General features: G+C 52.7%; 1 protein-coding gene across 2 annotated transcripts in view; it reads left to right on the top strand.

Annotated features, from left to right (window-relative positions):
* The window catches only part of SSBP3 (single stranded DNA binding protein 3), a 152,938-nt gene that overhangs the window by 119,318 nt on the left and 20,703 nt on the right, over positions 1 to 12,917 (top strand). Inside the window, exons 6-7 of one of the 2 annotated variants that reach the window (XM_037501083.2) lie at positions 9,107 to 9,187; positions 10,088 to 10,147. In XM_037501083.2, the coding sequence (XP_037356980.2) occupies positions 9,107 to 9,187; positions 10,088 to 10,147 (141 nt within the window). The remainder of the gene's footprint in view (positions 1 to 9,106; positions 9,188 to 10,087; positions 10,148 to 12,917) is intronic. The other variant, XM_037501084.2, reaches the window with a different exon arrangement.

The raw sequence follows: 12,917 nt of genomic DNA, 5'->3' as shown, positions 1-12,917 counted from the left end.
GTTGGGAGAGAAGAGATAGGACAAGAAGGCTATGTGCACGCCTGTGTCTGGAGAGCTTAAAGTAGAGCAGAAATTCTCTGGGTGGACAAGGCAGTGCCTTTTTAACATGCACCTCGCCTTTGCTATGCTGTTGTGATAAATAGCAGAGCGGGGCACTGGTGAGGGGCGTGGAGGCTGGCTGGCAGGCGCTCCGTGCGGCTCTCTAGCACTATTCATCTTCAGAGTGGAGAAGAGGATTTGGTTCTCTTGGCAAGGTAGACTTCCTCCCTCTGTGTTCCCAGGGGCAGCCATGGTTCTGGATCTGGGTCTGTCTCTACCCGCAGAGCCTGGCTCTCCTGCAGTAGTGAGTAGGTGTTGGAGAGGGAGAGGTTTGCTCTTTGAATCCTGGCCAGAAACCCCCAGGGCTGTGGCTGGGTATTGGAAACCCTCACCCTCGGTCATTTGATTCCCAGCTCTTCAGCCAGTGTTAAAGCAGACTGACCGTTGCGAATGGGGTGGTGGGGATGCATGCTTATGTATAGACCACAAGACATGAGAGTCAGTGCCCCACTCGGCTGTGAAATCACTGTTTTGCCAGTGACTGTGAGTCTTGATTTCTAACTTGGAAAAGGGCTTTGGAAAGGAATGAGGAGGATGCCTGACTCCTGGACTTAGATCTGACTGCCACTCCCTCGCATGAGCTCCCAAAGGTTAATGGGCGCCCCTTCCGGGCTGGAGGTCCCAGCTCTGGGCATCACCGTGTAACCTGTAAGGCTCTCCAGCACTACACCCACTCCTGCCTTTGCTGCACAGGTGCACACAGCCCAGAATCCTCTTCCATTTCTTCTCTGCTGAGGATCCCTCTTCTCCCTTTGAGGTCGTGCCTAAATGTGATTGTTCTGTGATCAGGGTCCCCTCACTCCTGGTGCTCCTGGTACCTCCTGGAGTGCTCCTGGGGTAAAGCTACATCTTGGTCTCTCTACCCAGCCTGGTACTCGTTCAGGGAGCCCAGGGTACTGCCTGTTGTGGCACCTCTAGCACTGAGTGCGTACTTGACCCCGGATGTGGGGACAGAGACTGGCTGCACGTACAGGTCGGGGTGGCTTCAGTGCCTGTGGTCTGGATCACTTCATGCCTTTTCCTTTGTCCCTGAAAAGAATGCTCAGTTGTATGACTACAGACACAACGGATGTCCAACAGGGAGGCCCCAAGGGGATAGCAACTGGAGGCAAATCAGCTCTCTTCTCTCCTGCCCAATCCAGCAATAGCCAGTCAAAGTAGAGCCTTTTCCTGGCTGAGGCAACCCCAGAGAACCCCTCCATGCATTCACCGCGTAAGAGAGAATCAGAACTGCATAAACCCGCTGAAATAACTCAGAGCTGGGGATCAAGTCCCCAGAACATTCTGTGCTGGCAAGCAAAGAAAGAGCTTGTTCCCCAGTATTGTGGCCAGGATAAAATTGGGGAGACAGTCAGCAAGGAGACATTTGGGGACGACCCACTGGATGTGAATGCTGGTCATTGTGTTGTTGTGATGAAAGATCATTTTGTTCAGGACCAATGGCCAGGAAATCCGGAGCTTGGGGCCTAGCCACATGGCATGTCGGTGGGAGAGGAGCACTCAGGCTGGCTGACCTGTGGTCTGATGCTCATTCTCTCTGCCCTCAGTGGGCTAAATCTTGACTCTGATAAATAAGACCTTAATGTCACTGGACTTCAGTATTCTCATTTGTAAAATGGGGTTAATCTTTTCTTCATTTATCTTGTTAGAGAGATGTGAGATTAAAATCAGAAAATAAACAGAGTTACAGACACAGGCAGTGGGCCCTGAGCCTTGGTTTGCTGACCCCACTCCCGCTCAACACAGTGGCTGTGCTCTTGGGCTGCAGGGGACCGGGCCTGGGATCCACGAGCCCACATCCGTCTTCCTGTCTGTGCGTAGGGTTGGAGGGAGAGGCCGGGAGAAGTGTGTGAAGAACGAGGGAAGTTCTGAATGCTCCTGACTTGGTCTGGACTTTCACTCCCCACGTTTCCTCCCTTTGTTTCCAAAGCTGTCTCCAGCTGGTTTTGCGCAAGTCCCTCTCAGCGCTCAGTGGGGCTGTCTGCCTCCTGCCTCTTGAGCAAAACACTGGCCAAGCACTCCTGTGGGTACTTGTTGGCTAGTCCCTGCAAGTCATGTTCATGATTGCATGAGCCTCTTGCTCTCGCTGGCTGCCCAGTGCTGTCCAGGCTTCTAGGAGAGACACAGGGAAGAGAGGAGGCCTGCTGGGCCCTTTGCTTAGATGGAAATCAATGAGGCTTTTGTTCATTTTGCAGAGTGGGCCTTGGTAGCTGTGACCTTTATGCATAGGTGACCCCAAGGGGACACACTGTGTGAGGTCCTGTTCCCTCTAACCGGGCTACCTCCTCACCGTCCCAGGAAGACAGGGCATCATTACTTGCCAGGGCATCCCCCTTATCTGATACCCACAGGGGGTCATGGTTGTTGTGGGCTCACCCTAGGACGCCAGCTCCCCCTGACTATGAGCTCTCTGGGGGTCATGCCGAACCTGAGTGCTTGCTCCACAGTTGGGTGTGGACAGCTCGGTCTCCTGAGGCCCTGAAGTGTGTGTGCCAGGCCTGTGCTGGGTGGGCACACAGGTGCTCAGGCTTCCTCTGCCCTCAAGATGGTGATCTCAGTGCCAGCCCTGGTCTGCACCCACCACTTACACACACAAGGACAGACAGAAGTGAAAGAGGAAGCCAGCTCTCATTCCCATGGGTTGGAACGAGGAAGTAACTTTCCTTCTGATGAACTCCATGTTAAGGGAGAGTTTAAAGTTCTTCATCCCTCACCCCACCAGGTGGGCAACTCCACGCCAGGGAGGTCGTGGGTAGAGGCAGGCCAGGTTGACAGATTTGGGGTGTCAGTGACACAGAGGCACACCTCAGCCCTCTCCCCAGAACAGGCTCATGGCATCTTCTGTCAGCATTCATGTCCAGGGAGCAAATTGAATTGTCTGCTTTGTGCCTTTTACCATGTGTATAATTAATGTAATTTTAGATTCACTCAAGGCAACACGCCCAACAGGCAGATTACACAGGCCACCAGTAATGCAAGCGGTCTGCCTCCCCTGCCAGTTGATAAAGCTCACCCCTTCAGCCTGGCCCGATCAGGGGCCAGCGTCCCCCGGAGTCAGGGGACCAGGGTGTATGGAGTGTTTTAACAACCTAAAATTTCTAGTCCATTTCCCCAAAAGCTGCCTGTGAAGACAGTCAGCAAATTTGGCCTGTGTGGTAGTGACACTACCTTCTGTTCTGGTACAGAGCAGGTGCCAGGGGCTCTCAGGGATTTCCTGGGGAGGTGTACCCAGACTCCTTACCCACTGCACAGATGAGCAGCACAGGCCTACAGTTATAAGGCAGGACCAACCCAGAGCTTTGGGCTGTTGGGCTGATGAACTTGCCACTGGCTGCAGCCTGTCCTAGTCTGGCTGGCTCCCTGCCTCTTCTCCGCATCCAGAAAACCCAGGATTCAGCTTCTGCTCTGTTTCTCTGCAAGTTTGTGTTTTTCTAGGCAGGTAAAGGCATTTTTGGGGAATGTGGGATGGCATTTGGTGAAGGAGCCGTGAGTTTTGGAAGTGCTAAATTTAGCACATATCTCTTGTTTCAAAAATTAATGCTTTTTTAAAGAAAATCATATTTTTAATCTTAAGTAGTTGTCTTTCCACCACTCTTCAGCTCAGAGGACCAAGTTGGTCACCTTGTCATTACTAACTTTTCTTCCTGTCTTCTTGAACCCAAAAGCATAGGTTTGTGCTCACCCAGGGGCTGGCTGACCACAACTGTAGGTCCATCTGGACTACTTGCCAAGCCTCCTCCTGGCCCTATTTGAACCCACCCTGGGTGTCCACATGGGATGAAGCAGGCTTGCTGCCCCTGCACACCACCACACCCACAGATAAAGCCAAACGTCCCAAGAGGACACCCACATTCAGAGAGGAGCTGATAGTAGAGCACAAAAGACTTCAGAAGGAAGATCTGTGAACTTTAAAAGGCCAAGGAGGGCATTCCCACAGAGCAGTCAGTGCACTCCCACTTGCCCTGTAAACTGCAGCACGAGGCTTGGGGGCCTTGGAGGATGGGGGCCTTGGAGGACAGGGGCCCTGCCTGTGTACCTCTGCTTACCCCCTTGCCATCTTTGGACATCCTCATTTTCCTTATGTGAAAACTAGGCACCATGTACTGAAGGAACAGATGCCAGGTCTGTAACTGCAAAGCCTTCCCATTGTGCCACAATCTCTGGAGCATGGTTTCAAACCAAGTGCTGGGCCTTTACCAAACCATGGCCAGGAGCCCCGGATGGGTCCTGCTGAGGGTTCTGAAATGCTTCTCCACAGAGACCTGACTTGGTTGTGCTGTGAGAGCACTGTGCTCCCCACCACATCCATTGGTGCCCACAAAGGCTCTGTCAGAAAACTGTCAGTGCCCCAGCTTCATGGAATGACCAGCATCTGCCCAGCCCTGCTACGTGGCTCACATAGACAGCTGAAATGATAGGACAAAGTATAAAAAGGAAGTGCAGAAGTTATGTGCCTCCAGTCAGAGATTTTGGAACCTCTGAGATAGAATGGCACGCTCACTAGCAGGCTCTGGGGCATGTTTCCTGCTTGCTTTTCCCAGATTCAGAAGTAGGGATGCCACACATGAGGGTCTCCCCCAGACTCAGGTCTTCTTGCTGTCACCACATAGAAGCAGGACAGCACAATGGAGAAAGTTCTGGCCAGTCAGGGGACCCCGGTTCTCATCCCAGCTGACTGTGAGGGACCTCATCTACATTCTGCAGCCACGCTGAGCCTCAGTTTACCTGTCTCCTTGTCAGCAGTTTTTTTTGTGCTCATACTTTATCCCAACTGGCCTGTGGGCTTCCTGGGCCTCTGTGGGGCTGGCCAGATGCATAGCAGTTCAGCATCCACGATGTGCATGTGGGTGAGTGACTATGTGCGCCACAAGTCCTCTGGGAGGCACCGCTCTCGGGCCCATAGAATGGTGGACCAGCCAGCATGCCCGCACTCAGACTTGGAGACCTAGTTCCACCACTTGATAGCTGTGCAACCCTGGTGAGTGACTTTACCTTTCTGAGCCTCAGCTCCCTGGCTGTAAAATGGAGTGATCAATAACCCTTATGGCCAGGAGTCAAGGATTACATGAGCTAATGCATCAAGGCCTCCTTCACCATGTGGGAGGTGTGCCTCTGTGTGATTCCTATAATTATCCCCATTTCGCTGGTGAGTGACTAGAAAGTACAGTCAGAGGCAAAGTCAGGATTTGAACCTAATTCTTTCCAAACTGTATTTCTTTATCAACAGTGCATAGGAATGTGAGACCATGAAAAGAGCCCTGTGCTGGTGCTAGGAGATGTGTGGCTCAGCCACCACTAGTGTCCTGTGGCCATGAATCTGTCAGGCCTCTGTTCTGGGCCTCTTACTCGCCACTATAAATGAAGGACTTGGGAAGAAAGTATGGCAGGATCATTCAGGGCCCCCCCCCCCCAAGCAAATGGATAGGTGGGTGTGGCTCTTCCTGCGCTAGTAAGGATCCCTAGCCCTAGTCTAGCCTTGGAAGTTTGCCCATGTCCCCCTCCCCCATGGTCTGCTGGGAAGATCAGTTAGGTAGTACTTAGGCAGACAGCCTCCTTCCTCCAGGGTCCATGGGGCAGGGAGGTCTAAGTGGAGCTGGACTCAGAGGCTTACCAGAGCCAAGCATGCTTCCAGATATACCTATTTAGGGTACTTCAAAAGCTTTCAGCAAGTAGAAGCCTGGAAGGCTCCATGGGGAATTGTCCTGTGTGGGAAAACTCACCAGTATTAACAGCTTTAGGACTCTCTCCTCTCACCTTCCACCTGTCCTCCAGATCTGTTCAGAGTTTGGGGGAAGAAAGATGACTACTTACCAACAAAGGTCAAAATCCTCATATAAGGTTCTTATTTTGTGTTCCTCCTGCATAACCCAAATGGATAACAAGTTCAAAAGACCATAAAGTCTTTTTCTAAAGCTTCCTTTCGGTTCCCTGTTGAGGATGCAGGATGGAAAGAGAGGCCACTTTTTCATGGCCTGATAAAACACAGGGTGACTGATCCATACCCCATGGAGATGAGCAACTTTCCTGTCTTATTTGCAGAAATAACTATTTCCCCCAACGTGGGGCCCTGTGGTCTGCTCCCGTCCTGTACTGCTGCATACTTAGGGGCAGAGCCCAGACACACATGTCCAGGCTGAGGGGCGGAGCAGAGACCCTGAAGACAGAGCTTTGGGTGGATGTGTGTAACTGTTGGAAAATGGTGGAAGAAAAGCTTTCCTTTCCTACCCACAGAGCCCGCACTAGTGTGGGGGCCGATCAGGGAGCTACATGGGCAGGGCCGCGTCAGCACCTGACCAGTGTGGAAAGGGAGCTCTCTGCCCTCAAAATGCTGAGCCTTATCTAATTGTGGCGGGATTCTCTCTGGGTGGCCACTGCCCTCAGCCAGGGTTCCTTGTCCCCAGTGCTCTGCACCCTGGCTTCAAGTCAGAGGGGTTTCTGAGCTGCTGCTGTTCCCAGATTTAACAGCCCTTGCCCCACTACTCCCACAAGCCAGAGAGGGTGCTGGGGATGGACTGGGGCCTCACTGCCCGGCAGTCTGTCCTACCCTCCGAGCCAAAGAGGGCCTGGGCAGGGCAGCCTGCTGCAGGGCTAAGAAGTGACTGAGAACTGCGGGCAGAGCCCTCCAGACGCAGATTCGAGTATCGGCCCTCAGTAAGGACTGCCTTGCCCACTCTGGTGCCCCTTAGATGTCAGACACTCTTGGTGCTTTATTTATGTTTTTCTCTAATCAATCAGCAAGTCAGCTGCTGCTGACTGCCCCAGCCTGATGGGGTGCACAGGTGTGGGGGACCTGCCCAGAGCCAGGCTGCTGTCCCCAAGGAAGCATGCGATGTTACCAGGGAGCGTAATGAAGGCTTGTAGGGAGGAGGCGCTCCTTTCTGCCAAGAGCTCAGGAACCAACAGAAGGCCTCTTGCCCCCTCTTGGCAACTGGACCTCACCCTTGAACCCTCCTCCTCAGTTCTTTTCATTTTTCTCTTTTGGGGGGTTGGCTTCAAATTATCTTATTTTGTTTACATTACACCCAAGTTTCATGGTACAAAAGACTTGCAGGTGCAAATATGTCCCGCCTTCATTAACTTCCCCTCCCTTTTTAATTTATGTGATTTCAATTTTCCTTCCCTGTACTGTTAATTAGGGGACCCTCTAATCAGTGCCATTATCACAGTGGTATTCATGTTTAGGAAAGCCGCTAAACAAATGCTTGCAAAATTGCTAAATGGCTAATTAATGTCTGTTAATTAAGAAAATTGCTCATGGTAACAAACCATGCCGTTGCTGGCAGCCGCTAGAAAGACACACACTTGTTGGAATTAGTAGCGTGGCAGGTAGGAGCACATCTGCTCTGCGGAGCTTTTAGGAAGTGAGCACAGCCCCTCGCTTGGCCAAGAAGCTGCAGGCCTGTCTTCAGGGGCGCCCCCAGGTTCCCCTGTGCCGTCTTTCTCTGCACACCCTGTGTCTCCATGCCCACCCACGTGCCTGTGCCTCTTTCTCGTCTGCCTGTATTTTCCAGTGAGCAGGAGGCTGGGCAGACTGGCTTTGAGGGAAAAGATGAAGAAAACCCCACCTGTGTCTCTCAAAGAGTCTTTCTTAATTTTCTCAGACCTGTGTCCCATGCATGCATTCAGTGTTTCTCAGAAGCAGCTTCAAGGGTTATGGCACAGTCGTGGAAAACAGAATAAGGGCACACTGCCCATCACTGGCACCATGTGCAGCCCCCAGTGCCCCAAGGGGATGGGCACCTCCAGCACTGCTGTCCATGCTTCCTGATTGTGACCCAGAGTCAGAGCCGAGGCGCCGTGACCCAGTGTGTATAAACACATGCGCACATACACACACGAGTGTTTACAAGTGAAATAGAGGGTAATGATGAAGCTCTCCGTTTTTTTCTATTTTTCCCGTTCTTTTTCAGGCTTTTAAAAAATAATGGTTGCAACCCACTAAATTGATTTCACCACCCACTAATGGGTTGCAGCCCACAGTTTAACCAACCCATGGTTTAAGTGAATTTATCTGCCCTGCTCTTCTGGGGCATGCATGGGGTGGGAGGGGTGTTGAGGTTGGCGTAGCCCTGGGCTTTGGGGATCAGCTCAGAACTGTGGGTGGCTCACCACCAACAGGATGGAAAGCCCTGCCTTTCACTGACACACCCACCCAGCAGTTGAAGTGTCTCCAGCCCCTTACCCTCTCTCCCCACCCCCCATTCCTCTGCACAAACTCTGGGCTGCAGGGGCCCGATAACTTTGCCTGGCTCTGCCATTTACCAGTTGTAGATTGTGGCCAGGCCCCTGACTAACCCTAACCCTTGAGACTCAGTTTCCTTAACGACAAAAATAGGAATGAGGAACCACACCTTACGGGCCTGTTTCCAAGAGCAGGTGAATTAATGAACCCACCCAGTGGGCGCTTGGTGACTGTCTCTTCCTCTCATTCCCCATTTGTTCCATCTCTGGTGCCACCTCACTCCTGCCTCTGTCCTCCTTCATCCTCAGGGCCCCACCCTTGTAGACAGGCCTATATCCTCCGTGCCACCCAACCCCTTCCCCCACAGGGAGCTCCTTCCTGCAGGGGCCTCACCTGGTTCTTCCCACTGCTATGGGCGACACCTGCACGCTCTGCAGAGTGGGTCGGCTCCCGCGCCCCTGTGCAGTCTGAGCCCGCCTCAACCAACGTATTTAACATGGCAAACTCCCCTCCAGCGGCAGACCGTGCGGGCCCCTTCTCCTGCGTGCTTTGACAAAGGCGCTTGATTGTACTTTTCATTCCTGTAAATCCCCCGTGAGTGTGTTGATCAGCCTCTCTCCCTCCCGCTCGCCTCACCCACTGGCACCACTGAGCCGGCGGCGACCCAGGCAGCAGCTCGCACCTCCCTGCCAGCCAGAGCCCGAGCCCGCGCCCGCACGCCCGCCACCCGCCCTTCGTTTTGGTTTAATTTTTGTTCTTTTAAGCTTCTCCTGCGCTTCTCCATGTGCTGTGATCTATAACCTGCTCTACTGTCTGGCCTCACAGGGTCCTCCGGGGTCACAGCCCTCGCCGCACGCACAGCCTCCACCTCACAATCCCAGCAGCATGATGGGACCCCACAGTCAGGTAAACGCAGTGTGGCTCGCCCGCCCGCCGGGGGGCACGGGGCACCAGGAGGACAGAGCCAGCAGAGGAAAAACAAAAATCAAAACGTGCTCTCGCCATTGCTGTGGAGTCTTTATTGACAAATGGAATTTTTAGAAAAATCCTATTTTTTCTAAAGATAGTCTTCGTTCCTTGGACATCACCCCCAGCTTGGATATGAAACCAAAAGAAAAAAGAAAAAAAAAAACGTTCTGTGACCTTGTCAGCGGCCTTTGCGTTTTTGTTTTTTCCTCTCTCACTTTTGGTTTGGTTTTTGAGTTTGGTTAACCATTCATTTGTAACTGAAGCTGCATCCCTAGTCTTTTCTTTGTGCGCTCTCGCTGCTGAGAAAGCTTTCTTGCCCATTCCCCTGCATTGAGTTAGGCAGCCCGCTGCCCCCTGACCCTCGTCATTGTGTTTTCCCCCTTAAACCCCTGCTGCCCTTCCCCACCCCCTTGTTGCTGGTTTCTCTGTGTGTGTGCCTGTGAGTGTGCGTGCATCCAGCCTTGTCTGCACACACTGAAAATTTGATGGATAAATCCCTCTTTGGAGTCTTCCTGGCCCTTACCGAGAGCAGAGGTCTCTTCTTTTGCCCCGTGTTGGTGTAACTGTTCTTCCTCATCCTGTGCCAAGTCCCAGCCGCTGCCCCGCCACCCATAGTAGATGTCGGTGAGCAGAGGCGGAGTGGGAAGTCACATGGGTGTGTGTGGCTATAGTTCCCTCTGCCCAAGGGAAGTTTTGCCCAGAGGGAAGAGGCCACTGGGGAAGAGTCTGAGAGATCACTAGTTGTAACAAAACTGAACTTTGTGGAGTGGAGCGCATTTGTGTTTGTCCCTGTGCAGTAGCGCAGGCTGTCATTGAACTAATTCCCTATAATTGCAGCCTTTTATGTCACCGAGATACGCAGGCGGCCCCAGGCCTCCGATCAGAATGGGAAACCAGGTACTGTAAACCTTTCCATGATCTCTCTCCCCTCACTGGGCCACCCTTGACCCCAGCTGGGCTTTGACTCAAATCAGAATTTGGGGAAAGGATTGGGAGGTGGAAGGTCAGGTTTTAACTTGGAGGCAACTTATAAGCAGGCCCCTCGAGTGGGCGCTGTGCCCACCGTGTGCCTGCGATATGGCTTCCCTCCCAGCTACTTAACCTGCTGCTCCTGCGGGCTGTGGGCGGCCAGTTCTGGAGTAAAGAGCCAGGGTGGGAAGGCAGGGCTTCAGCTCTTCTGGCCCTCCCTTCCAGCCCCTTCTTAGAAAAGGGTCTTCCTTCTTAATGAAGTTAATTGACAATGTGCATTTTTTCCTGGAAGCTTTTGAGAATTGCCAAGGCTGGTAAATATAATCCTGCTATTAAGGGGAGAAATGGCCCGTAGGAATGCTTAGATCAGGAGCCCGGATGCAGTGGAGCAGGACATTTGTGAGTTTTTAAGCAATGTTTGCTGCTTCCCAGACCCAACTCAAAACAAGAAAGGATTTGTTCTTGTAATTAGAAAAGTGGCCTGCTTGTGTGGAGGGGCCTTCAGCCTGGGGCTGTGTGCCTTCTGCTGGCCCATGAGGGCTGGCAACTCTAGGTGGTCTGGAGAACCGACCCCACACCACCCTCCTGGCTCTACCCAGGGAGGGCAGAGGGAAGCTGGAGAGGTAGAGATGAGCACCCTCCTCTGAGGATAGACAGACTTAAAAGGAAACTTTAAGGAAACATCAGGGAAATTCTTTTCATGCCAACATATTTTTTTACACATAATTCTTAGAGTGACCTTGCAAGAGCCCTCCAAAAAATCTGACGGCGATGCCAGCACATCAACCCTTGTTGGCTTTGGGGGTGGGAGTTTAGCTCCCAGATTGGCTTTACCCTTCCATTTTCAAGGATCAGCAACAAAGCCATGGAGTGAGATGAGAAGAGGGGAACTAGAGAGCGATGCGGCTACAGGGCCTCCAGTTTTAAAGTCAAGTTGTTTACCAGCTTTTCCCTTCCTGCACCCTCTCTGCCCCCCCATCAAAAAATCCTTTGTTTCCTATTTTCTGAAGGGGATGAATCAGAGACCCGGTGTTTTGGGATACCTCGTAGTGAGCAAACAGAAGGGCAGAATGGAGGCAGCGCTCCCAGTCTCCCAGTGAGCTGAGCTCGAGTGGGTGTCAGCTCCTGGCCCGCCGCTGTGTCCTTGAGCAGCCTTCGTGCTTGTGAAAGTGCTTTTGCGCCTTTGTTTCCGACCGGTCACAGACCAGGCCTCCCCTGCCCTCACACGCACCATCCCAGCAGCCTCTGGCCACCTGCCCTTGTGGGGCTGTTGTTGGCCCAGACTGGCCCCTGCCCCAGGGAGAGCACAGATGCTTCCTTATCATTGTGGCCTTTCCTCCAGCAATTAAGGGACACACGAGAGGAAGAAACGTGTATGTTTCTATTTGTCAATTAAGCACGAGCAAGTACCCAAGAGAGTAAACGGAGAATAAATCCATCATCTGCACTTCAAATTACAGACCAGTTTTCCCGACCTCCCCACTACCCCACATCAGAAAGCTCGGATGTCCTGCTTTCCTGTGAGCTTAAGAAATTTTTGCCCTCCAAGGGGGTGGGGGCATGCCCCTTATACAGGTACGGCCACTGTGCAGTTCTTGGCTAGTAACTCAGTTGAGGCTACTGGTGGCCTCCGTGCCCTCCAAGTTAGCTCAGCCCTCCCCTGTGGCATGTGGAGGAAGCAGAGGCAGTGGGACTGTGCAGGTTCCTGTGACCTCCCGGGTTAGGGTGAGGAGACGGACATTTAGGGGACAAGGAGCTAAGGGTCCTTGACTCAGCCTCAAAGTATTGCAGGGTCTTCTTCCCAGGCTGCATGTTTGGGCCTATGTATAGAGCACTGTTTTGTTTCAAATGAGGGTAATTGGTGGGTGGTGAATAGTGGGGTTCATCTGGGCATAGGAGAGGAGGACTAGAATCTGGGGTTGTCAAGTCCCAAACACATCCCAGCAGAGCCCCCGCTGGCCTGACAGTTGACTCAGGCCTGCACTCATTCGTGGGATTTGTCCATTTCTTGGGTAGACACTTGTGTGCCTGCCTGTGGTTCTGTAGAAGAGAAGCTGGCCTGCTTCCAGGAGCCTGTGGGCCAACCCAGAGCTTCTCTCTCTCTGCCAAGCCCCAGGCGTGTGCATGGTGCATGTTCGTGGCCCCATATCACGTCCCACCTATTCTTATGCTTGAGAATTTCAGCGTGAGACACTTTTATCCTGGTCATTGCATACTTCCTCTCCCTTGTTGAGGAGACCCAAACCGCCTGCCCCATCATTGGGGCACCCCAATGAGGGAAGGAGGAAAGATTCCACGACTCCCATGAACCTCGGGGCTGCCCAGCTCTGCCCTGAGTCCTGACCCACAAGGGTAGGGGGTCCCTCACCTAGGAGCTTCCTGTGAGAACTGCTGGTCAACACTAGGCTACCTGGAGAGGGGCCAGTGGCCCGACCCCCAAGGCTGCTCCATCTGAGTAGGATGAGGACCCTCCTTTCTCATCTCTATCCCAGGATACCCTAAACCAGACTGCCTCAGAGGCAGACCTTCCTGTGTTCTCTCAGAGCCCCATAACCAGGCTCTAGGGAAAACTCGAAGCCCCTTAGTGGACAGATACAAACCAGGCAAGTGATTCAAGTGTTTGGGACTTGGGGAGCAAAGCAAAACTGGGAGAAAGGAAGTGATGGGGCCAGCTAAAACCCAGGACTGGAGGGACAGA

Source organism: Talpa occidentalis, unplaced genomic scaffold (assembly GCF_014898055.3).
Source record: "Talpa occidentalis isolate TD23 unplaced genomic scaffold, MPIMG_talOcc4v2.1 talOcc4.9, whole genome shotgun sequence".
NCBI classification, from domain to species: Eukaryota; Metazoa; Chordata; class Mammalia; order Eulipotyphla; family Talpidae; genus Talpa; species Talpa occidentalis.
Note: the sequence above shows the minus strand (reverse complement) of the source record. Positions and strands in the feature narration are given on the sequence as shown.